We start from the raw sequence: 27,346 nt of genomic DNA, 5'->3' as shown, positions 1-27,346 counted from the left end.
CCCTGTCATGCGCTTACCGAAAGTCTATCTACCGTATGTAGAAGAGTCAGCTAAATGACTTATGTGAATTAATAAGCTGAAGCTTCTATCAAATCCACACGCACACAGGTCACTCACCTCTTTTGTTTCTTCTCCAGCGGTGAGACTGCTGCGTCTGACAGTGGCTGTAGTCCACACAGTTCAACACGATCAGCGCAAATGAGAACAGGCGAAACTGCATCTGGGCGGCTGTATGATTGTCCCGACTCAAGGTAGAAAGCGTCAAAGGTACTCGCCGCGAGCCTTCAAGGTCCGTATATGAGGTTTCAATATGTATATTTTCCCACAGAGGAGCAAGGAGTTGAGGAGTCCGGACTCGGTTGTGTCACACATAGAGAAAACACCATTTCTCACCACCGGTTAATGTCATTTTAGAGAGCGAAACGTGCTTTTTACACACAAAAAAGTGTCTCGTTAATGTCTGTGGAGAAAGAAAAAGCTTTTAACTTGAGCTTCTTTGACTAAAAAATACACCTTGATGGTTCAATGTGTTTGCGAGTGAACTATTTCATTCAAAATAACTGAAGGAATTAGCGAATCTCCAAAAGCGCACGAGACGAGATGGGTGCCCTCAAAAGTAGATGCACAGAGCGAAAGAAATATACCTGCGCGAGTCCAGTCCAAAAAAAGAGAAACTTTGCCTATACATCAAGTTCCTTCCGACTGCCAAAGTGGACTTGGAACATCCAGCATCCCTCTCGCAGGAAAAGTTTAGTCCTTTCGTCCCCTAGACAGAGTGAGAAAACACATGGATGCAATAGTCTGCAAAAGCTCTAGAATAAACCCTTGAGGTGCATGAGGATGTGTGTGTAACTGGCATTTGCTGCAGTGCTCGGCTGGTGATGGAGTATCACTCTACTGGTGCTGATGCTATATAGGCGCTGCTGTCACGTGGAGACTCCCAAGATCTTGTGGGGTTTTTCGGAGCACTTTCAGAAGCCCCTCGGCCAGAGAGAGGGCTGTTCTCCCCCTCCTTGTTTAAGTTTTAGAAGATGACAAATGGAATTTCTCCTACTGTATCTATACAACACAGATGAGCTTCCCCAGGGTCCTAGTGCATTGGCTTGAATTATAAGTAGTATGCATTTTGTAGTTTACTCATTAATTTTTTTTTTTTTTTCTAATCATAAACCTGACACATATATAAAAATAAACAGAAACCGTAACTTCACATAAAATAAAACTTAATAATAATACTGGATATACAGTACCTGAGCTGCTATCTTCATTTTATTGTTACATACATCCATTTGGCAAAACAAACAAACAAAAATTAAAACAGCCTACGCTGGTTTTGCTGGTCTTCACTGGTCTCTGTGAGCAGTTTTCAGGTGATAAGACCAGTTTGGCGACCCAATAAACCAGCTGAACTTTAGTTTGGCCAGAGTGAGAGACCAGTTTAAACCTGTTAAGACCAGCAAACCTATTTAAGATGGTTAAAATGTTTTTTTGTTTTTTATTCAGCCAGGATGAAATCAGAAAACAAAAAATAATACATTATGAGAAGTAAAAATATTTGTACTCATATTATCCCTGTTATGATGTAAATGTCTCAGTTTGATGTTTGTAAACTGTAAACACTATTACAATTTAAAAGACTGCAATTTTATTTTTATATATTAGCATTAATACAACTTAATCTATTCAGGTCGCTTATAACAGCTTTCATTTAAGATATTAAAATGAATTTAAACAAGTTTTTAAACTATTTAAAATAGAAAAAGAATGAGTGCTGCTAAGGCAATTTTCCTTGAGAAGCTTCTTTGCCAAAATGGACATTAATTGCTTTGAAATGCAAGAAATGTTTTACCCAGCTTGACCACTAGGTGTGGCACTTAATCTTTTATTTTTATATCTTTTTTTTTTTTTTTTTCATGTTCTTTGACTTCATCTTAAAATGTATTTCCCCCTTCTATCAGTTTGGCTCAGATTAGCTGGAACTCTTCCAGGTTAGGTCAAGGTGTGCAGCACCTGATTCAGGTACCAATAACAGGCAGCGCTTTAAACAGTCCGCACAGAACCTCTGTTCCCTCCTCAGAAAAAAAAAAAAAAAAAAAAAACATTTGTCATTTCTAAGTGATGACACTCTCTCCTCGAGAGCCCTTTGATGTTCAGATCAAAGTGAAATTCTCCTAAAGTCGATGTTAATTATATGACAGCTATTTGTCTCCATCAGTACAACACAATAGAGTTTCATTTCTCATTAAAAAAATCTTATTGAAGATATGTATTTATTCACCTGCCTTCATAACTGGAGTTGTATCAGGTTGCTTTCCTCCTTAAGAGTACCTGAAGACTTTCCATCTCGGTTTACTATTCCATTTTAGTGGATAGACATTTGAGTGCATTCTATACGTAAAACCTAAATTCAAAACAAGTAATTCCCTGACAATATAAAGCTTCTGCATTAGGACAGACACTGCAATGATCGCTCATATTACAGAAAAGCTACTCTAAATACAGGCATTGCCTTGTAAAAATGCATTTGCAAGTTGGAAAACAAGACTCAAGGAATAATTGCGACAAAAATTTATTAGGGAACATGCGTTGTATATTTTAATTATGTGGCCTGTGTTTGAACAAATGCCTTAACCTTTTCACGTAGGGGAAAAGCAATGAACAATGCGAAAAAGGGAAAGATTATGTAGCCATTTTAACCAAAACCTACGTTGACCTTTTCGTTTGGGTGTTTGTTTATTTATTTTAAGTGAAGTGACAGACGTTGTGGTGGACAACCTTCTCAGCCGCACGTCTGCTGTTGGTCTGGATGTCTTACTAAAACAACATCTGAGACAGCACTCCTAAGGTGAATGTGATAATTAAGGGCTAGGAGGGTTTTATTTTCGTAATGTGTCATGGCACAGGACCGGTAAACCAATCACTTTAGCCCACCCCCCCTTCCTCCCCGCCTGCTCGCTCGCTCGCTGGGAAAGTAAAGGTGACGTCAGTTGTTTTAGATGTCTGGCTGGGAGCCCGAGCGCTGTGGCAGCTATAAGCCCCCTCTTCACTCGTCCAGAGAGACAGGGCCCATAAACATGTCAGCTGATAGAGAGGCCAAAGCAGACATTAAGACACGCTTCGAATCCCAGCCTGCAGCGTCTGCGAACGGTAGGGATGGAAATAGAAAACGTATTGAGCGTTAGACTGTAGGTGTCATGCGCGGAAGATGTGATGAGATGGGAAAGGTGGAGAGGCATTACGTTGATTGTCTAGCGCATCTGACGTGCCCATCTGCGAACAAAGAGGACGAGCGGCATTGAAAATGACAACGCGAGTTCGGGATGATCACCTTTCCGTGCCCTCTTCGCATAACAGCGCCGTAAACGCAGCAGACTAAACACTCATTCATCATTACGGCGCATGCATGTGCAGCGGCACAAAACCCCCCATCCCACTCAGTGACTCAGAGCACATTAAAACTTCATCTATTACACAAAAGATCACAACCACTTAACCCTCAACCACCATTCGTAATGTCCAGGAATAAAATGCAAGCATGAGGTGAAGATGGTTTTGTAAGGTTCTTTTTTATTTAATACCAGATGCATTGAACCCAAGTGCAAAAATAAGGCCTCTGTCTCGCTCCTTTGAGGGACACGAGAGGGAGAACAGGATGTTCGGCCGCAATATGGGAATGCTGGAAGGTTAGATGGGAGCGTACGGTCTGCAGAGATCCACTCAGAAGCCAGAATCCTGACCCGCCCAGTTTGGAGTCTGAATAGAGAGGAAGAGAGAGCCAAAAGATGTTATTACCCAACACAAATGAAGGTGAGTTCATTATAAATGAGTGAACATGCAACTGAGACCATCTACTACAAAACCGCAGTCGTTTCTGAAGTACAAGCAGTTCAAGTTCACGTTCGCACCTTTTCCGTTGGGAAAGAGAAAATGTTAAATTAAATTGCGTCTGGCCAAACACATCAAAATACAGGACTGTGTGTTATGACCTTTGCCACTGTGGTGTTTGTGCGAGCGAGTCACTTAAATGACGTGGTTTGAGGGGCCGAAACATTTAAAGGCCGTTATTTTGGAAACGTTCTATTTCAAACAAAAGAGAGGGCACGTTTGTCGTGGGCCAATCAGTGCACACATACGAGATCAAACGGAGGCCGACTGGACCCCAAGCAAAACATCTGTGGTGACTCCTAAACGCAGGGAACTCCATGGAGCGTGTGTGTGATTGTGTGCAAGCGTTATTTACTCTGCAGCGCTGAGTCATGGGACTCAGACCTTCTTCTTTATGGCTGAGCTGTGCTACCTTGTCATTAGGCCTTTGAAGAAAAACGGCATGATGAAAGCGCTCGCTGTGTTAAACCTGCTCTTACTGGTTTACACTGTGTAAAGACAGTTCTGGGCTGATTGCCGCTCGGCATTCTTCTGGATAGATCATTTGTGTGTGTAAACTACAGGGCTCAAGACAAAAAGATGAGATCAGATAAAAGAGATGGAGAGATGCTGACCTCAGTCCTGTTCGCGTTGGTCTGCTTCTTCTCGATGTTCATGGCCAGCATTTGGCTGCGGAACGAAAGGCTCTTGGTTTTCTCGATCACCTGCTGATATGGCGATATGGCGTTGTTGCCCATCACCACGTGTCCCTGCCAAAGGAAAGAGGAGAGGAAAAGAGTGTCAGAGCTAGACTCAGGGAACACCAATCCTTTTCTGTTCCCACAGACACACAGACATGTATTCACAACCTCCTCAGAGTCAGTTTAAAACACACAGGAGCTAATTCTAGGTCATTGCAGTAGAATGCCATGTGATTTGTGAGATCAGAAGTCTCGTTACTTGTTTGTGTTGTTATGACATGTTAAGTTCCTAGATCAATTGACAAAAAAAAGTCACAAACATTATATATATATATATATATATATTACTGCTCGAAAGTTTAGAAAACTTAAAAAAAATGACATTAATACTTTTATTAGGCATGAACTCATTAAATTAATCAATTTACAGTAAAGACATAGCATTACAAAATATTTCTATTTCAAATGCTGCTTTTTGAACGTTCTATTTAATTAAATAATCCTGAAAAAATATATATCAGTTTCCACAAAATATTAAGCAGTACAATACAATTGATGATAAGAAGAAATGGTTTTAAGCACCAAATCAGTGTATTAGAATGATTTTAAAAGATCATGTGACTGGAGTAATGGCTACTGAAAATTAAAAGCACAATATGCAAGTTTCGCCACTAGAGGTCGCTTATTCAAAACCATAAAAAAGGCGTAGCTTGATGATGTTGCGAATGAGTGTGGAATCATGGAAGTTGTCATCTTCACCTCCACAGCCGATGGAAATCAATCTTACGGGACTCAGGCAGAAATCATGTTCATGGATGAGCGAAAGAATTGAAGTTTTATTAACGTTACTGTGGTTTGAAGCAGGATGGGGCCGAGAACCGTGGGAGCAGAACGAGCGAATGCTAACGAGAGACTCCTACGCAACACACTGGTCTCGAGCTCCATTGAGGAGCTCTGGAGCTTTTATTATGCTTATATGCCGCATTCGGCCGCTGACAGTCCTTTCGCTTTGTTGTTTATATTTATTTAACGATTAAAGTTATGTTTAACGTTTGCCAGTTCGGTGGTTCTTTCCTGAACTTGAACTTTATTACAGTTATGTTTGATCACTTAAAATCTAATTATTTTATTTCATTCTAATGAAATAGCTGAGTTATTACTCATTCAGGTCACTTTTTTAACTAATTAAAATTGTGGGGTAACACAGCGTTGTTTTACTTGCTCAAAACAATCTACTATATACATTTGAGTGTGTTGAAAGTTATGTTATAATGTTACTCTACTTGTTGCACATTGCAGTAAGCTAGGTCATTATTATAAAATCATATTAATGAAAGCTGGATAAATCATATTTCACAATATTACTGATTACTTTCAAAACATAAAAGTGACCCAAAACTTTAAGTAGTGTAAAACAAAATTAGAAGATTTTTTTTTTTTTATTATTAAAATTGAAACAATATAATACAATGTATTAAGTGGTGGGAGAAAAATCACCATGTGGAAATTTTAATGGCAATTAAACATTATATGAACTTGTATTTTCAAATAGTTTTTTAACATTAATGATACATTTAAAATTATTTATATAATTACTTATTATATTATTATAATTATGACTTATTTTGTTTGTCCGGGTTAGGCATTAGTGCAGGGTCTAAGTGTATAAAAAAACAAACGAGTAAATACAAAAAAAACAACAATTTTGTGTATATATATATAGTTTTCTAGATTGTTAATAGAATATTCATCTTTGTCATGACTAAAAAAAATAAAGCTACACATGTGTGTGAGAATGACCCTCCTTCAGGACTGTAATGACAGTCCTCTTACCCTCGAGGAAGGATATGGTGAGTAAGCGGGCACTGGGCAGAATTACTGACGTAATTGATTGCCTCTCCTTTATGTATTAAAGCAGAACATAATCCCCGCACAAAAGAGGCTGAATTTGATTTTCGGACTAATTAAAGGACACTAACGCAGCATCTATCAATCGTTCGCTATTTGAGGAGGGCGGCAGAGAAACAAGAGTGAAATAAAATATGAGAGACTCTCACCAGTTTGGAGTCGATTTTGGCATCCAGCCTGGCATTGCGAATGAGGTTGACGATCCATCTTTCTGCCTCCTCGGGAGTCATATTCAGCTTATCGGCCAGCATACTGCGAGGCAAACACAGTCCATTAGGACAAACTTAGGTAAAAGGAGAACATTATATACACTGATGGTATTACGTGAAAATTGTGAGGTATATAACAAGCTTGTGGAGTGTGTGTGCATGCAGGTTTAAAGTGCTGATCGAAAGTGCTGGATGATAATGGGTTTACTGTCATACCTCAGCATTTAGACGTCTGGTCAAGAGTGACAAATGCTTTGCATTATCTGTGATTCTAATCGTACTAAGAAACCCATAAATATGGAATACAATTACATCATTGCGCTTTCGTGGATATGAGGTCAAGGTAACGATAAAACAAACTTTGCAGACAAGAATAAAATGACACAGCTTGGGCTTGCATGGCTACTGACCATCCTATGGCATTTTGGAAACAACGTCCATAAATAAAGCCAGGTGTCTCCTCCACGAATGTGTCATTGAGGGAGGAAGGTGGCAGCAGGGGCTCAAGTGTTCTTTGATCCAAAATCCTACAATACCGCAGCTGGCTTTCTTTTCGACTAAGCTCATTCCGTGCTAGTCAAAAAGAGCCGGCTTGTCCCATTCTGTTCTGTAAGTAAAGCCAACACACCAGGTTTCCAATGCTTTCGCAGTGAAAGGTTAACTCAATCACCCACCGTGGCAACAGCATGGGTCTGGAGACAGGGAGAGATGACAGCTTATATCATTTCACTCCCAGTGAAACCCTCAGAAAATGATGCGTGACAGGCTAGATTGGTCATAAAGCTCATTATTTAAGAGCTAACCGCCAACGAATGTGCCGGTTGTCACATCACGAGTTCCAAGCCGGTGATGGTTAACACATGCCCAACATCAAGCAGTGACACTCGGTGCGGGAAAAAGGAATGCCTGTCGACTCCAGGGGTTAAAGCAGGGACATGAAATCCAAGCTCTTCGCCAGCCCCAAAGCACTCCGCGAAGCATGCGGCGCACTGATGAACAATTACAACCGAAAAGGAACAGGAAACCAATTAAGACACTGGGAAGTTTAGATAGCTGAACATCCATTACAGGCCCACAGACCTAGAGGTCTAGACCATGTCTGAAATGAAGCGGACAGATTGTAAGCTTTTACAGAAAAATATATGGAAATGCAGAATTGCATGATAGATAAACATCTAAGACAAACTCTGTGCTGCAAGTGATGCAAGAGACAATGAATATTATTTCACTGATTTGATTAAGTGGTGACACATGTCAGTCAAGCCAAAGTCAAAGGTCAAATAAAAAAACAAATAAGATCGAGTTTCCTCTTAAGGGAGCTGACCCTCCGGACAAGCTAAACCAGAGACCAAGGTCAACCACTGCCTCGGTGCAATGAAATGGCCCACACACACACACTAATCTAATTTTACCCAGAAGTTTGACTTTAAAACAAGAAGGAAAAAAAGTCGTTCTTGCACATGCTTGCCACTAATATGAATGAAAGTCTGAACTGAAACCAAAAATATACAAATGCTGAAAGAAGTAATTATGGAAAAGAAAAGTCGGGTGAATGAACCACTCAAGCATAAGTGCCTGACATGGCGTTTTAAGCCAAGTTGCTTGACTGCAGTCTCATTTTACACAGGAATAAACCTGGTCCTCTGGGGTTAGGGGGTGAAGGGTAAGGATCGTTTTCACTTCAACCCCCTTACATGTACCGGCTCCTCGCAGTTGATTTATCCAATTCCGATTCCAGGCCGGTGGGACTGAGGCAACCAGTCTCACTCCAGGATCCGTAGACAGCTAAAAGGTCAGCTGTGAATTCATACAGTGCTGACCTGCTCTACAGAAGTTTTTAACATAGTGTGCTTAAAACAAACGCATTGTTAAATATTTCCATATGAAGGCACAAAGAGATTCACATCATTTATTTATTTAAGTTTATTTGAATAGGGACAAGTATGTTACATAAACTCATGTTACATACTACAACATTTTAGCCGAAGCTAATTCTCAATGTTCGTCCCTAGTGGGCCTTTACATAAAATTAAACAATACATAGTTAAAATAATAATACAGTATAACACAATATAAACGCAACAGACAGTCAGTGGTCACATTTCTGACCTCTGATTAAAGAGTCTTTAATCATTGGAAGTGACCTCTGCTTCATATCTTGGGGGAAAATGTATTCCCCTCTTCCCACTAAAACAACCTCCCCTCTTTCTAATTGTTAATTTTAAAAAGAGTAAAAAATGAACAATGCCAACCCAATGGGAAGGGAATTAAAAACATTTTTAGGAGACATTGAGTACAACAATGTCTCCTATGTGCTTGGCCCCACAAATCAACTGCAAAATGGATTAATATGGACTGTGAGAGATCACATTGTTTTACAGATGACAAGATCGTAGACATCCAACTAAAATGTTCATCAAATGCACACAAACTTTCTACTCAAGTAAAGGCCAATGAATGCAAAATTGGGAATTTAAGACTTTTGAGGGCAAGAGACTAATACAAATGCCTTCATAAGCGCAAGTCATAAAAATCAGATTTCAAATAGAGCCTTCTCAGACATTTTTATGTATAAAGCCATTTGTAGTTGTGGTCTTTTTTTTTTGGTGTAGGCTGAGGGCAAAAACACAGGAAAAAAAATATTCTGCCTACCCGTTCAAGGCCAACAACTGTAAACATAACAAAACTTGCATGCGTTTCATTTGAGCCCACAATTAGCTGCAGAGGCCTTCTGCGTAATGTACCAATGACATGCACTAGTAAACCAAAAATTTATGTTTTCCAATCCTCTATATCCTCTAAACAGACATAACACTGTCTTTCAGGCAACTCCTTTGAGCTACTAACCTGAACAGATAAACAGCAATCACAATTCGGTTTCCTAGTTCAGCATTACATTTGTCGCCTTTGACAAGAAAATGGATTCAATTGCAATGAGACTGCCAAAAAAGAGCCAAGACTCCAAATCAATTCCAGACTATCTGCAACTGGAGATTTGGACAGAGCCTGATCACATTCCATGTTTCAACCTTGACTCCAGCCCTTCTCGGTTTAATACAGCTCAGAAAATGTGAGCGAGCAATTAGGCTGTACAATGAAGCATGGAAATAGTGCGAGAACCTTTTTGATCGCCGGGTGTGCGTTTAGAAGAGAAATAACAGATTCCCAATGTCTGTCTATGTTTGCACGTGCACTGCTGGGAAAACCCCCCCCCTCCTTTCATCAAACATGGTATATGATATTGTGTCGGGTGAGTGTGTGCATTCACGAACATGGACCTTTCGGGATTTACAGGATGTCATAAATCCCCAGAGGTAGATGCAACCTGTTAGCAGATCTCCAGTTTGCCGTCAAGTGCTTTCTGCTTGGCGCAGAGGCGGTGGCGGGAAAAAGAATGCAGGACAGATGCTCAACGACTACTAGTTATGAAAGCTCATTAAACAGGCAGGAGGGCAACGCGGCCTCTCTGCTCTGCACTCCGTCACTGAAAGGCTAATAGGAACCAGACACAGGGAAACCAGTGACACCCGCCCAAACCTCTCTTTCCATGCAGACCACTTCTTTTCCACCAATGGAAAATGTTGGGGACTGAAACCATTGCATGTCTTCTCTAGAAGCCTACAATGCCTTATAAATACCGTAAAATAAGCAATAAAAAAGTACAACCAGAGTAAAGTGGTAATAAAACACCTGCCGTAACGCAGACCGGAGAGTCTATGATGCATCGTGTCAGTGGTAATTGAACCGTGTGGATCAATGAACAACATAAATCACTGTAAATTTATCTTAACTATTCTCTTTAATCGGTTTAATTTAGGCAATATTCCTCTTCGGTTGCACTCTAAGTGAATTAGCGCAGATAAAAATTCCAAACGCCACTTTCTTTACGACGACGTGAGAAGACGCAACAGACAATAACGGAGTAAGTGGCGCTTAGAAGAGAAAAATCTGCTGTATTATCCACAGACGGGGCGCGCCCATTAAGATCCTCCCGAGGGCCAATATGTAGACCCTTTAGACATGCTTCAGAACAGATGGGTGGATGTGCCTGGGATGTCTGGTTCTGAATGCGTGTCTCCATGTGTGAGATTGAGGTGCTGGCAGCCGGTCTCTGGACATGCTTCCTCTAGCACACTCGGTAATAAAAACTTATCAGAGAGTGGAGTGGGAATGGAAGAGAGGAAACAGGAAGCGTTCCCACATTGTGGACACATTTCCAGACCTGCTACCTTTTTTTTATTCTTGTTTTTTTTATCATTCCTGACAACAATTTATCCATCAATTTGTCCACTTTAAATGGTGTTTCAAAATGTGTTACATGATCCAACAGTTATTTTGAACTACATTGGAAATCATAAGTACTTACTTTATACTGATGCACTGGTGAATTCGGCAGAAAGTCTCGAAGATGAACAAACGAGCATTTTCGATGAAGTCCTCAAGGCACGCCACAAGAAAAAAATCATTCACCAGCACCTTCAAAAGATTTAAATGCTTACATTAGACACTGAATGCATTTTCATGCACACAATCTTACACTGATTATACTAAAAATAGGGGTTTTCAAACGGTTTGATACCACAGACGCTAAAATATGATGATTCTTTTGCATGAACCCCTGAAACAAAGGCTTTTTATTTTCATACACTATAGATTTCTAATACAATAATAATAATAATAATAATAATAATACAAAAAAATTAGCCCCAAATCAGTGTTGAAAATAGTTGCGCTGTTTAACTGTGATACATTATTTTCAGTATTCTTTAATGACTATAAAGTTAAAAAAGAACAGCATGTATTTTAAATAAAAAAATGTTTTTGTAAATGTAAGTAAAAGTCTTTATTGTAAATTTATCACTTTAATGCATCATTGCATAAAATAATTAGTATTTAAAAAATAAAATCTCTGCATGTTTTAAGTTTAAGTATATATATATATATATATATATATATACATAAATACATACATACATACACACACACAAATATTAATGTAAGCGCCTGTCTACAGTTTGATGTCAAAACTGGGAGAGAGAAAGAAATCACTGTTTTAATGTTTTAGGATTAGAAGAGTTTGGTCCAAAAGTTTGCTGGAACACAGAAAACTCTGTGGCTAAACTGGACAATGAGCAGAACAGGAAGTTTATATAAACTCAGAACTGAAATAAAAACAGTTCCACTTTATCCAAGGTCTCTGTAATAGCACCTGGTTGGGGAGTAACGGTATGGGAAAAAGGCCAAAAGCAAGCATTATGACAAATTATGGAAATGAATTTGTAGCTGCAGGTTAAAGCAATGGAAGCCTATAGTTAACACATATACAACAGTGTTTAATGCTATCCTCAGGAGAAAACCATTATCTGGAAGCACAAAAAAAAAGGAAAATCTGGGGTCATTCTCAGCACTCTAAACTAACCACAGATCTTGGAATTCCACAGTCCCCACATGAAACGGAGCAGGAACAGAGCCAGCCACTGAATCCACCGCAATGGCTGTGACTTATCGCCATTTGTCTTGCCCATTGCCGCAGGGTCCATCGGAACCAATTTACAGTGCCACTGCTTTCAAACATCTCAACTACAGTCTACTATCAATCTCAGCTGAGCTCTGATCACCGCATACTAACCTCCACATCCTAAAGAGACCTGGTGTGCTTTACTTTGCTGTCAAAACGCAAATAGTGCGGTGCATTCCACTCAGCTGAAGACATGTGCGAGCCCCTGCTGTCTCTGCACGGTTCACATGCAGTCCCCCGTCCCGCGTCTTCGTGTGCACGTCTGCGCTCACAGCCCCCGCTTTGTTTGCTTAGGCTTGAGAGCTACTATCTTCCGTTGTTCTGCTTGAAGCAATCCCAACTACATGGCCATGGCCCTATCAGCCAACACACATTTCATCATTGACATTGTCTTATCTTAAGCTGATAACGGTTCGCTTAAGTGCTATAATTACTGTTGAGGTTTTTTTTAGTAAGAGGGGGAGAGAAGGCGGCTACAGCAACTTTGTAGCAGAACAAAAAATTTCAATTTATGCTTAACTTACTGGAATCTAAACGTGCAGCTTTAGTTTTTTTTCAGTCTTCCAAAAGATTGAAAACAGGGCTATATAAGGTTGTGTCTATGTTTTATGCATAGCATAGACATTATGAGCCCAAACCATTGTGCAAATGGCCCCTCTCCGCTGAGATGGATCAACTGAAGAAGGAAAAATTACAAAAGCTGACTGGATAAGCATGATAAGGTAATCACGATGCAAAGTAAGCAATGTGATGATCCACAGCTTGAAGAAAATCCCAGAACACTTATGCGGTCAGTCTCTACAGATCCAGGACCGTGTCCAGTTGGAGTGAATCACAGGCCTGCAGAACCTCTGGAGCCATGGGTGCCGATGATATGCTAAGGAATTGCTTGTAAACAACAGTACTGTATTTGGGTTATTTTAGCTTATTTTAGACATCAAGTATGAGGTCAATATGATTTATTTTTTAAATAAATCAAGTACCATTTTCAACGATGATAATAATAAATGTTTCTTGAGCACCAAATCATTTCTAAAGGATCATGTGACACTGAAGACTGGAGTAATGATGCTGAAAATTCAGCTTTGCATCACAGGAGTAAATCACAATTTAAAATATATTAAAATAAAAAATGTTTACAGTAATACATACATAAAATGAAGAGAGTAATACTTTTCAGTGGACCCTCACTGGATCTTTATGACTTTTCGTAAATTACTTTTTTTTTTTTTTAGCAGTCAACAGACTAATATATATATATATATATATATATATATATATATATATATATATATATATATATATATAGACAGACAACACAATATATTTTTTATATTTATTTATTTTTGGACCTCAAGCATCTCCCCTTTCAATAATAATTTCTTTATTAATAAAATAAATAAATAAATTGAGCCCTATTAGAGAAAAGTGTTAATATCCTTTTTACCCACTTAAAATTAAGTTGCTCATTTGGGTCATACAACTTGTTTTTTTTCTTTTACAATCACTTAAATAAATAGTTACTGTAATGAACTTGTTTGAAGGGGAGGGGATGTTTATTTTTGTATGAGTAAAGGCGGTTAAGAGCAAACAGTCTGATGACTTGCAAGGCTTCGGCAGTCTAACAGGAAAAGCCTTGGGCTATTGTAGAAGGGCAACTCAGATTTTGTAAGTCACCACTCAATCAGACTGTGATTTTGTAAGCATTTATAGCTGACATACATCTGAGCCTAGCCAGTTTTGCTCACATGCCACATAGTTTAACTTTTTTTTGTGCAGCTTGTGATCTCGATAATGCCTCAGGCTTTCATAATCAGGGTCAGGACTAATTAGTGGCCGTTTATGCAGTGTCTGGGCTGAACTCTAGTTGTAGAATGCGCCTGGTTCTGGTGGTCCAGTAGCCGGGGGGCTCTCACGAGATCTCACAGATGCAGGTGTGCTAATTATTGCTAGCCTTACAAACCCTGGACTCCAAGCATGCAAAGTGTAATAGAGATCTCCCAAATGACTCGATCATTTAGACCAGCAGAGACCCCCCAAAAAAACTTCTGGTGATTTAGGCACTAGTTTTCTTCTACGCTTCTTGACGATAAATGTCTAGAATGAAAAACAGCTGGCTTGATCAAATGGGCACTCGCACAAGAGTAAATGTTTATAAATCATGTCAGCGTTTTAGGAAGGTTCCCATTTCAATGTTAAGTTGGGTTATTTCATTCTCCTATAAAAAGCCTGCTATTTAACATACGAGGTGCTTGTTAATAAACAAAACTGAATTGTTTTATTTTGGGCAATGGTAGACGACGGGCAGTGCGACTGGTCTTTGAATTCATTATAATTTAGAGAATGGGAATGAGCTTCGACATAAGTGCACACTAGGCTAAAGGCACTCAAGCTAATTACGCTTGGGATGAATCTTTGTAATGTAATGTGTTTACAGCAACCAAGAATGCGCCTGAAGGCCATTTCTGGCTTTTATCACACTAAGACTTTCTTATAATACTTTTTGCCATTTAAGATTTGGCATGTTTGTGGGGAAGCTTACCAAAAACATTTAGGTTGAAATGTAATGTTTTCCAGGGTCAGGATGGCGAACAAATCTCTGTGCTGTGTCAACAATGTCTGTAATCGCATGGCAGCAAAAGTCATTTGCACTATTCCCTACACTATGTTAATGATAATACCAATTCACTGAAAAGAAAAATATTATCTTACTAAAGCCCAAGACGTGATTAATTCCGTGTTCAGTGTTTTGTACCAGCAGCTCTAAAATCTTGAAAATTGAAAATGAAAATTGTCATCATTTATGCACCTTCACTTTGTTCTAAACCTGGCAATTTTTTCTTTACGTAGAACACAAAAGGAGAAATTTTGAAGATGGTGAGAGTGGATTAAAATGACAAAAAAAAATGCAAAAGCACTATAAAAGTGGTCCTTAAGACTCATATTCCAAGACTTAAGATAGTTTTGTGTGAGAAAGACAAAAAATTTAAATCATTATACATGAACTACAACATGCAATATATCCACCCTAGTCATCTGAATTCATAAGAAAAATACCAATGTATGATTCATGAACAAATTGTTCTTTTGAGTCTGATCTTTTCAATCAATTAGTCTGAAAGATTCATTTATGATTCTGATCTGATTGTTGATTTTGAATCACTGACTCCAACAGCTCACTGCAGGAGAAGATTACGAGTGAATAGACACAAATTAAATTTTGGCCCTCACATGAAACTACCGTATGACTTCAACAGGCTTGGAAAAAAGTTCACAAGTTGTATGGACCACTTTTATGGCCCCTTGTCTTTTAAAGCTTAAAAGCTTCAGTCTCTTTTCAATAAAAAACTGCATGGAAAAGATTGATTTTGATTTTTGAGGTGAGCTATTCCTTTGAAACAGCTTTTAACTCTATTCCGTTGTGTTTTTGTTTTGTTCGGTGTGGTGTTGGCACTGGGAGTCAGTAGTTTAACTGTAAAAACAGACAGAATGACACAGCAGGGCAAGGGTGAAAACTGATGAAGTGACCATTATGGAAGGCCGTTTATAAACGGGAACAAAAATACAGATCACTGGCTTGTCTGTACCGCAGAAAGCTCTTTCCAGTGCGCGTGTCCGCCTCTGCACACCAAAAGCACTTCTTGTTAACCATCCCACTGATCTGACAATTACCGGCTATCATAAAAACATGACAAATGGTGAGTCAGAGGCTCTTTCAGGGGCCCACTGCCACAGCTGCCCATGACACCGCGGCATGCAGAGACCGCCTGAGCTTTAAGACCCCTTTCAGGGCCCGAAACAGAAGTGTAGGCTGTTTGTGACTGCAGAAAAGTGACAGACAGCATCGCTAATGACCATCAACAGTTATGGTAAAGTTCAGAGGACACTTCTGACAAATCAGAGGTCGAAGACTCAGTGTGATGTCATCACAACTCATCATTAGGGAAATTGACACATCATCTGCGTAAATTACAAAGTTAAAGGCTTTTTGTGGCCAGACAAAAAGTGAAGGATGAGCTCATCATCTTAGAAGAAGTATAGTCTCTTCAAACGCATTCACTAATGGAACCTGTTATGAAACGTTAGGAATCTTATGTTATGAATCTTATGCTTTTGAAAAAAAAAACAGCAACAGGACAGAAGATACAATCAATCTGTGAAGTCCCTATAAACAGGAGGGTGTGCCATGCTTTTAAGGACACGCAAAGAAACAAGCTAATAAAAAGGTAACGGGAAAAGACAGCTGGAACTTACCGCCTCACACTCTCGCAGCTTCTTCTGAGCACTATCAAAGTCAAAGTTCACATACAGACACTCCACAAACTCTGTGATTGGATCTTTGTAGGTGTACGACTCCTAAAAAGAAGAGAACAAAAGAAAAATGAATGCAAAATAGTTCTTTAAGGGAAAGTTCACGCAATAAATAAACTTCCACCATTGGTTCTCAAACGGGGGGGTGTTTTTCATTATAAATATGTATGCTTTATTAACAAATAGTTTCACATTACAAGCAGAACTGATATCAGCTGTTCAAGCACAAAATTACTGCTGCTTTCATCTTGTGGTTACAAACATGGCTGTCGACAAACTGTTGCATCTATTTTCTTAATTGACACAAGCTGACAGTTAATTTGCCTACAGTAAAGAAATCAAGTCACATATATGGTAAATAGTAAAACTGTCTCTGAGAAGACTTGAAAACAGTGCACAAGTAATATGGGCTACTTTTATGGCACTTTTTCTGTTCTCGACAGCAGCCTGGTTTTTCCAACCACATTTTGGGATACCACATAAAAATGCTGAATGGAAACACTAATACGTGGCTTAAATAATAAATTATAATTACTTCATATAATATAAGTAATTGAAATGTTAAAAATATCAAATAAATTAAATTTGCAACTTCCATTCACAACCATTCTATTTTGCTGTATATGGAAAACAATAGCTTTAACATTCTGCAAAATATCTTCTGTGTTGTTCCATTGTAGAATAAAAATCTTACTTGCTTCAAACAATATGAGGGTGAGCAGATGATCAGAGAACTTTTATTTTTGGTTGAACTCTTCCTGTCTGGTTGTATATAATAATGAGAATAACCTCTGCTTAATGTGCCATGTCTATAAACAGCCATGAGCTGGAAGACTTTAGTGCAGTACAATCCCTTTAGCAGAGAACCTGATGGGATGAATCCCATTTGGATATGTGATAGTCTTTGGGTCTTCCCTGGATCTAAATACCATAGATGCTTGAGTAACCATGAGAAGAGAAACTTGTGCAGGGAGTATGGTGAGCACCTCAGGACACATGTTTAAGTGATTACGCAAAGGCTGCGGGATGTACTTATTTGGATTTCAGTGCCATTGATCTCTGAAGAAGCTACTGTTGTTGGACACACACATCAGAACACTACAATCAGACTGTCCAGCAACATTTATCAAATCTAATGGGTTCAAGACTCGCACGGCCTGAGGAGGCACATAGATAAACAGAGCTTTTATTTTTCAGGCCAATGTACACCGCTCATTCATTCATTCTTTTCCACAGACACAGCGAGGTATAATATTCCCTGCAATGTTTTAGATGTATTAAATTCAAATAAAAATACACTCTTATTTAACAGAGAGAGAAAGCATCGTTTATCTGGTGATGGGTAACCTCTTATTGAAAACATCTATCAGTACTCGCAAGGCCAGTGTGGATGATTGCAGGAAGACCAACAGAGTACGAGACGGTTATCATTAAAAAAAGCACCACCTGACAAATTGCTCAAATTGAATTAAAAGAAAAAAAGGCTTTGAATTTAATAAGCCTGAGGATTCACACAAAGTAGCATGAATGCAAATGAAAAATGTTGTAACTTTAAAAAAAAAAATGTATCTAGGCACACAAACCATCTTTTAATACAATCCATTTAATGGGTTCATAAATTAATAATAAATGTAAAAAATACAAACAAAATATAATAATTTCTCGGCATATATTGATTACATTAATTTAATTACATTTTAATTCAACTGACAGCCCTAGTATAAACATTTTAATTTAATGTAAAAAAAACAAAAAAACATTTATAATATACATTTTAATATTTATATATACACATTAATAATAATGTTTAATTTGATATTTTTTTCTGGTGCATCACTACAACTATCAAATTAAACATTAATATAATATACATGTGTGTATGTATAAATATTATATTATTATATACATATATACACATACATATATATACATATATATATATATATATATATATATATACATATATATATATATATATATATATATATATATACACACATACATACATACATACATACACATATATATATATATATATATATATATATATATATATATGAGCATTTTAATATATTTAATATATTTATTTACATGTTGATACAAGAGCTGTCAGTTGATTTAAAAATTTAATCAAATTAATTTAATAGCATTACTTCATATTTTTAGGAATATTTTTCAATAATAAATAAATGCAATAAAATAATACAAATTTACTGAAGGACATGACAAACCAGTACATAATTGAAAAACCAAAGTCCTGTCTGATACCTGCTGGATGACTTTCACCAGATCCTTCAGCACCTGCCTACGCTTGCGGACGTCCTTGTTGGTGATGACAGCTGTGGTCAGATAGCGCAGTATGTGTGGGCACATGGTCTGAATAGCATTTAGGTACCTGCAAACAAAAACAACAACAACAGTCACACGCTTGAAGGACAGCTATCATCTCTACAGTGAAACAGTCACATGATGTAATTTGTCGAGGTTGGACACCGTTTTCACAGCAAAAATGTTCTATAACATTTACATTTATGCATTTGGCAGACGCTTTTATCCAAAGCGACTTGCATTGCATTTCAAGGTACACATTTACATTCTTATCAGTTCTTGCATCAGTTCGAACCCATTACCTTGGCGTTGCAAGCGCCAACACTCTACTGTTTGAGCTACAGGAAAGCTATAAGAACGATGAACTATCAGTTTCCCTATTCTCATATAGTGAACTTGCAGATTCTTGTTAAACAGAAGAACAAGAATCAGACCGTGTTGAAAGCACCTCTGTTCATTGGTCCCAGTGTGGAGGGAAGGGAAAAGGAAAAGCCCCTTTCTAGACACGGATCACCAGCTACAGGCCTGCAGAGCAGTGAAACACTATCCCACCAGGGACTTGTTTTTCAGCCACAGGTCAACTAGCTGTGGGCTTCACCGAGAATGAAAGCTACATAGCACTACTATTACAACCCAAGACAAAGTTTCCTCTCTACTGACTAGAGACGTGCAAGAACTTTCTTATATGAAAAAAAAAAAAAAAAAAACATACAACAGATGCCTTGTCATAGGGCTAAGAGCTCCTGTTAAAGTGCACTTAACATTTTGAGTCAATTTGGAGGACGGTCTCCGTGCCTGCGGTATCTGTACGAACATCTTTGACCCCCCCCTCCCCTCCCTCCCTCCCTCATCCCCCCATACAAGGACCAAATTAAATTTCAAGGAGGAAGTGGAGCTGCTCTGCCTTGGCCAGGCCCTAAAGCTCCCTTACAGATTAGCATGGAGAAACACATGTCACTTGGAGGAAAAGGAGGAGGGCTGCCGGATGGTTTAATTAGCCGAAACAATTAAAGGGACAAGGGGGCCTGTGGCACTTGTGATGTTGGAGCTAAAAACAGCAGCGGGCTTCGGCGGCGTGTGATCCCAGTTGGCGCAGCCTTCGGTCTCTCCTCCCTTTGTAGTTGTCTGACTTCATGGCAAACCACAACACTTCATGCTGTGTTCCTGATTAACTTACACCTACTCGCTCTCCCAGGGAGGCTCCGATGGCCAGACCGCTCACATGAGTCATGATGCCATATCTGGGCTTCGCACAGAGAAAAAAAAAAAAAGCATTATCTAACGGAGCCCAACAGCTACGACCAAAGCCATGATACGGCTTAATCGGTTGCTAAATGACTTCGCAAGGAAAAGGGCAAAACAGGAAGTAGTAGTTCAATTTGAGTACGTCACATTCTCCTCAGGGAGGTAGGGATTTAGGATAGGGCTGCAACTAAAAACTACTTTGATAATAGATCAAGGTTTTGATTGTGTTGTTGACCCGTGTTCGAGTCTGGCCTAGGTCATGTTCCGTCCCGTTTCAACTCTCTCTCAACGTAATTTCCTGTTGGAGCGGTTTAAAGTGATAGCTCACCCAAAAATGAACATTCTCATTTTCTCACCCTGAAGTTGTTTCAAACCAGTATGAGTTTCTTTCTTCTATTGAACACAAAAGAAGATATTTTGAAGAATATTGGTAACCAGACAGTAGCCATTGACTTCCATAGTATTTATTTTCTCTACCGTGGAACTCAATTGCTACCGTCAACTGTCTGGTTACCAACATTCTTCAAAATATCTTCTTTTGTGTTTAAATAACCAAAACTGCACCATTATTAAAATTCTGGCTAATACCAATAAGCTGGTGATTATTTTAATGTTATTGACAAATGATAAAAAAAAGACGATTATTCTATGTCATGCTTTTAAAACATTTAAGTGAATTTAGTCACAAAATTGTTCTACATAATAAATGTTATTAACGTGATATTAAATTAAAACATACAAAAACTTTAGGGTCAGCAAGATTTTTTCAGTGTTGAATGATGCAAGTTCAATAGAACAACATTTATTTGAAATAGAAATGTTTTATAACAATGTCTTCACAGTCACTTTTAAACAATAAATGCACAATAAACAAGAAATGCGTTTTTACTACTTTAAAGTGGCTTCACTGATGGAGGCTCTTAGCTGTTGCAGCCCTAATTTGGCGGGTCTGAGTGAGCAGAGAGAGAAAAAGGTAGAAACGAGGCGAAGGAAAGAACAGTGGTGCAGTTCCAATTTCATGATGCATCTGAAGGGAGGAGGGGAATTAGAGGTAAATCAAGTGAAACTCTGAATCCACTCTCCGCTGGCCGGGATAGTGTTTCGGCGGTATTAGCTTTCCTGTTTGCACCTACATCATAGGTCATCTTGTGACAATATTCTTTCTCGAACTGCCCTTGGACTTGGTTGAAACGTATTATATGATAGCCTATCGTTGGTATCGTTTTTCCTGCACTAAAAAAATTTCGGTTTCTGTTTTTGTTTTGGCCGTCTGCTCGACGGCACGACCACATCGTGAACAATCTTCAGGCCGAGAGCACTGGATCGTACCCTGTCCTGAATGACAGCCAAACAACAATGAATTGAACCTGAATGCTCAGTCTAATTGTCAACAAAACTTCAAGAATAACAAAAAGGAGAAGAGCAGAAAACAAAAGATCTTTTCACAGGGTCAAAAACAGACCATGATCCCGTTTTCCAACTAAAACATGACAATCAATGCATCTACCCTCCAAGAACGCAATACTGTTGTGGTACATAAAACGCAGTGCATCTAATGCGGTAAATTACACTCGGATTCAGATTTATGGGGTCTGATTGCTCTTCGTGGCCACAGCTCTGCAAATAAAAGCTGAAGGCAGAAGAGGTGAGAGAACACCACAAAAACGAAAAGCACGCTGCCAGCATTGAAAGACCTCTGATCTGACGAGCCCAACCGCAATTTAGAAGTACCTTTTTGGAGCGGTTTTAATGAAGCATAATGAATGTTCTTGTATAATGAGCACCTACGTCCAAAGGGCTGCTGTTAAGCCAACCAATTGTCTCAAAGGCAGGTCAAACATTCACTCTAGGTTCACGGCCACAGGTCACTGTTCATGACCGCTGTGTACTGTTTTTAGGGCCAAAGAAAAAGCCAAACATAAACATGGTTTTCCAGCTAGCAACAGTGCAATAAGCAACCTCAATCTATCTTTTCACCCACTATGGTCAGGTTCTAATGACTAATTATTGGTCTGGTCATCCTTAATCATCTATGCTGGTGAAAACCGATGGAAAACAACATCTTAGAGGCAGAAGTCTATTTTGTCTTTGAATAGTGTATAAGCATTAGGCTCCACAAAAGTGCATTCGTGGAAAAGTGTGGCCTTAAAATAGATGGAATGTAGAATTATTTAGTAGATCAAGTTTCCTACCTTAGGCACCAGGTGTAAACCCACTTATAAAAAAGATAGCAGACCCTTAAAGCTTCTTTGTACTCATGTGCACACAACAAGACTGAACCTCGTTGCCCTTTAATGTGTTAAACCTTGACTAGTCGGCAACAAAAAGCCCCAGATTATTCTTCTAGAATGCACACTTATGAAAAATAAGTGTGTGTGTGTGTGTGAATATATGTATATGTACAAATGTGAAATGAATTTTGAGTTTGTTACTAGAAACTTTTTCCTCATGTAACATTCAGACCTAATTGGGAACGAAAGTCAGGGGTGATTCATAAAAATAAAAAAATCCCATTTGGAAACATTTTTGAAAATGATTAAATAAAGATAAACATGCTTGTCCAGGATCGACAACATTGCTTTTTAAGAAGCCTAAAACATTAAACCCGTGAGTTAAGCAGCCCATTTGCCATTGTCAGCATTCGTCCGTGCTGCTAGACTCATTTTCGAGCTGACCACTGGGGTCGTGGGTCTGTGAGCGGCTGGCTGGTGAGCCCAGCATCAGCAGTTTTGTTTGCGGACTGTGGTGGGCTTTCCAACCTGGACCCGTGCTCTCTTCCTACCTCATCCGTTTTTATTAGAGTCAAACCAAAGCAAAACCAAATTCCAGATGGAAAACGAGCAGCTGCAGAAGGTGCTTACTGTGGTTGGTAGAGGAAAAGCTCGATGATGTTGTCTCTGCCTTTGGGGTGGTTGAAGAACACAAAGAGTGACCAGTGGATCAGCCAAGTCCTTTGCTGGAGTGACTGGAGAGGAGAACTTACCGTCTGTAGAGATATAACAAAAATAGAGGGGAAAGGGTGTTAAAAATCATTGACAAGGATTGGTTCAACCCCAAATTACAATTTTACTAAGCCTCATGTTGTTCCAAACCTGCATGACTTTCTTTTTCCATGGAAAACAAAAGGAGATTTATTTGATTATTTGACTATTTATTTGATCAAAATTACAGTAAACACAGTAATATTGTCAAATATTATTACGATTTAAAATAAACATTTTCTATTTTAATATATTTTAAATCCTGCGAGGGTAAGCTGTATTTTCAACAGCCATTACTCCAGTGTCACACAATTCTTCAGAAATCATTCTAATATGCTGATTTGGTGCTTAAGAAACATTTATTATTATTGTCTGTTTAAAACAGGTTTTTTTTTTAGGATTCTAAATAGATACACAGAAAATTCAATATAAATTTCAGTCACATTTTAGATTAGGGTCCAACTCTCACTATTAACTAACTATTAACTGACTTTTGCCTCAATTAACTAATAATTACTGCTTATCAATAGTTAGTTTAGGTATTGGGTAGATAGAATTAAGAGATGGTTTATGGTCATGCAGAGTACGGCATTAATGTGTGCTTTATAAGTACTAATAAACAGCCAATATCCTAGTAATATGCATGCTAATAAGCAACTAGTTAGTTAGAATTGGACACTAAACTAAAGTGTTACTGAATTTTCTATTTATTTTAAATAGAAATCTTTTAGAACATTATAAATGTTGTTACTGTCACTTTGTTGAATACAAATTAATTTCCACCAAAAGAATTTAGTGAATAACATGAATGCAAGTAAATACTGATAAAATGTTCATTTTTAGTTGAACTATCCCTTTAAAAAGTGATTTGTCTTGATCGTGACTTGATCATAACAAGATGAACTTCTGACTCCGGAAAACCAACACTTGGCTTCCGCTGCCTTCCAGACTCAGTACAAATAAAAGATCTGAATTGAAATTTACAATGTCCAAAGACTTTAATTTTTTTATTTACTCATACTTCTCCCAAAGCCAAACCCTTCTTTCCCAGCTCAATTCCTCCAATTAAAAATCAAGCTGCACCGACATAACACAGCAATTAAGGTTTTGCTTGACTTGTGAGTTGCGGTGAGAAGGATTCGAGGAGATGGAGAAGAGGAGGGGAGGAACGGCAACAGCAGCGGTGCTATGCTCAAACGCAAGGCGGTCAATATTACGGCCTATGTAAGGGAATCTGAGTGTGGTATTGAATTCTGAGTGGCAGGGCATTACATTGTTATCGATAGTCTCTCTCAGGCGGGTGAGGTCCTCCATGGCAGCTTCCCAGTTCTGCATCAGGATCTCTGAGGCAAGCTTGCCCCAAAGAGAGTTCAGCGCATTTCTGTCTGTGGCGGGGACCTGCACAAACACACACAAACATAGAAAAATACATTGAACCACTGTAAACAGAAGTAGACAATGAAATCAACTCACTCCCCAAAAAATTACACTGGTAGGGTGGCAGTCTTGGTCCGTTTCCACTTTCTAAATACTGTATTTCTGACATCTGCCATTACACAGAGCTAAAAGTTAAGCTCTTGGTTAAGGTTCTCCGTGGAGTATGCTTTGAGAATTGGGCTCCTAAGGGAAAAATGGATCTTGAAAGACTATTTGGCGTTTTATAGAACTTCTTTTGCTGTATTTCTGTGATAAAGTCACTGCTGCACCACACACAAACCCTTCTCCTTAAGCACATCTGAGGTAAAAAATAAATAAAAAAATTCTTTCTGTTTTGTAATGTTAGGAATGAAATGAACCTGATGAAAGTTTAATAATTTTACTCTGATCGTTATAATGATGATTCACATAAAATGTATATTGAAAGAATCTGTATAATATATATTTATTTTTATTCAAGTAAATGTGTTTTTGAAGTGGTTGGGTTGAAGGAGTCATCAGACAAGGGCCAAAGGTTAAAGGCCAGCTTGTCAGTGATATTGCTGGGAAATAATTACGCAAGTTAAACAAGTGCTCTTTAACAAGCCTGGGGTCAAGAGCTATCTTGAGGGAAAGGAGGGTCACGTCAAGAGATGAAAGTGGCTTCAAATCACCAAAACGAACAGGAACGTTTTTTTATTTATTAAATTTTTTTATTCAGAAGCACAAAATGTAAATCAAATTAGTTTAAAATAAGTTACTATTATAGTAATTCTTTCTGATATCTGGTATGGAGCATCATCAAGCATAAATGGGGAACAAAAGCTCCCTGAAGTTCATGTGAACTTACGATGACCTTAATGCATTGCCTTTGCCTTTGGTGAGGGTCTTTAATGATGTGTGCTACTACCGCTACAGCCTTTGTTACTGGCCCTAACACATGTCTGCAAGCTTTGATCAGCCCCGAGATGTGGACAGGACCGGAGTGGCGGGACACTAATCAAAATGTCTGCTTGTGGAGGAGTGAGAGAATGAGGTCCAGACATTAGGTGAAAAAAAATCAACTAATCAAATCAAAGGACAAACTAAACACAAACACTGGGTGAGGATGGATAGTTGTGTGGTGCCAAAGTTAATAAAAACCATTTGAGAAGGTCTTTGCTGGACAAGTAATTATTAAATGTATTATTTAATTTACATTCACACAGACAATATGTTCAAAAGGCTGAACAGTCCTAAGGTTCTATGTCACGTCTACCTTGACTAAAATCCTTTGACAGCAGAAGCCAATAACATAAGTCTTGTTAACAGAAACAGGCCCTTGAAAATAATGTTTAGATAACTTGATTAACTAGTAATTGTGATAATCTCCTGAACATTTGGCGCAAAAGAAAAACATCCTGCGGAATCGAGTTATGAAACCCCTGAAAGAAGCTCAGCTTCTTGTATGGAAATATGAACAAGATTTAACATGGTGCATCTCTGCAGACAATCAGCTTCAAAGGAACATAAGCTGTTTTAAATTATGACTCAAAACAAAAACAAACAAAGGGAAGAGATAATGTGTTGCAGATTAGCGAGCTGCTGAAGCATCTCAGCATGTTTCATGAAAAAAGGGGGATGAGCTATAGCCAAAGGCTCATGGGAAATGGAGTTTTTAGACTGACCACCAGCGTGCAAGAAAATGACCTATGACAGACGTGGCGGCATGCAGACAACCCGAAAGTCAGGGTCTGAATGTCAAAAGGAGCCCTGCATGCATACACTGAAATCTGATTGGATGGACATACTGCTCCTCATGTACACTGCTGTTCAAGAGTTAGGGATCGGTAAGATTTTTTAATGTTTTTGAAAGAAGTCTATTTATTTAATCAAAAATACAGTAAAAACAAAAATATTGTGAAATATTATTACAATTGCACAAATTACAATTATTACAAACACAAAATTGTTTTCGGTTTTAATATATTCTAAATTGTAATTTATTCCTGTGATTAGAGCTGAATTTTTAGCATCATTACTCCAGTCTTCAGTGTCACATGATCCTTCAGAAATCCTTCTAAAATGCTGATTTGCTGCTCAAGAAACAATTCTTATTATCAATATAATAAAAAATTATTAAAAAAATAAATAAGTGTACATTTTTGTTCAGGATTCTTTGATATATAGAAAAAAAGAGCAGCATTTTTCTGAAATAGAAAGCGTTAAATGTAAGCGGTTTTATTGATGTCTTTCCGCGGTTGAAACACTGATTGAGTGATTATGAGACATGATCATTTTTTCGTAAAGTGGCATTGTATCTTTCAACATACCTTCTGATGTTCATTCATTTTAAATCTGTGCTTTAACTAATAATAAAGAACAAGAGGTGATCGGTTCACATAGTCTCTGTGCTGTAGCTTCGCTTGAACTGAGGTGCTATCGCCAAAACGGTATTTATTGTTTGGTTTCGTAATAAAATTACAGAATTTAAAAGCTGAGACTTTGTTTCATATCAAAAGTACCAAAGCTTATTGCGATTTATTGGATTGGAGGTATGCTACAAAGTTTTGTTCATTCATGAACTGAAAACAGCATAGACAAAAAAAATCGTTGGGATTTAAGATTCGAAATTGGTTCAGCAAAATAAGTTAAATCACTTAAAATCGAGAAATCTAGCCCTAAAATAAATTCTCTGTAGATTTATGGCAGGATAAAATCTACTTCTATATTTGCATAGTGACACACAAGTAGTATGGTTATAAAATCCATACAGTACAGACGCAATCACCCTGCAACAGTGGAGCCCTTTCATCAAAATTCCCAAGTTGGATGTGTCTAAACAATAGTCAAAGACCAAAAACTTTGAGAGATCAGCTCGGAGGG

The 27,346-nt window shown here is 38.3% G+C and overlaps 2 protein-coding genes across 2 annotated transcripts in view; both read right to left on the bottom strand.

Moving 5' to 3' along the window:
* rspo2 (R-spondin 2) overlaps window positions 1–3,414 on the bottom strand; it is a 64,741-nt gene extending 61,327 nt beyond the window's left edge. The window contains exon 1 of the mRNA XM_082149369.1: window positions 118–3,414. Within this exon, the coding sequence (XP_082005495.1) occupies window positions 118–220 (103 nt within the window). The 5' untranslated portion in view covers window positions 221–3,414. The remainder of the gene's footprint in view (window positions 1–117) is intronic.
* A 133-nt stretch (window positions 3,415–3,547) lies between these two features.
* The window catches only part of eif3ea (eukaryotic translation initiation factor 3, subunit E, a), a 39,182-nt gene continuing 15,383 nt past the window's right edge, over window positions 3,548–27,346 (bottom strand). The window contains exons 6-13 of the mRNA XM_082149350.1: window positions 24,338–24,463; window positions 22,946–23,070; window positions 18,780–18,906; window positions 16,455–16,556; window positions 11,049–11,158; window positions 6,623–6,725; window positions 4,500–4,634; window positions 3,548–3,753 (exon numbers count right to left, since the gene is read on the bottom strand). Coding sequence (XP_082005476.1) covers window positions 3,718–3,753; window positions 4,500–4,634; window positions 6,623–6,725; window positions 11,049–11,158; window positions 16,455–16,556; window positions 18,780–18,906; window positions 22,946–23,070; window positions 24,338–24,463 — 864 coding nt within the window. The 3' untranslated portion in view covers window positions 3,548–3,717. The remainder of the gene's footprint in view (window positions 3,754–4,499; window positions 4,635–6,622; window positions 6,726–11,048; window positions 11,159–16,454; window positions 16,557–18,779; window positions 18,907–22,945; window positions 23,071–24,337; window positions 24,464–27,346) is intronic.

This window comes from Leuciscus leuciscus (genome assembly GCF_965113295.1).
Source record: "Leuciscus leuciscus genome assembly, chromosome: 20".
In the NCBI taxonomy this organism is placed as follows: Eukaryota; Metazoa; Chordata; class Actinopteri; order Cypriniformes; family Leuciscidae; genus Leuciscus; species Leuciscus leuciscus.
The sequence above is the reverse complement of the archived record's forward strand: the minus strand, read 5'-3'. Positions and strand labels throughout refer to the sequence as shown.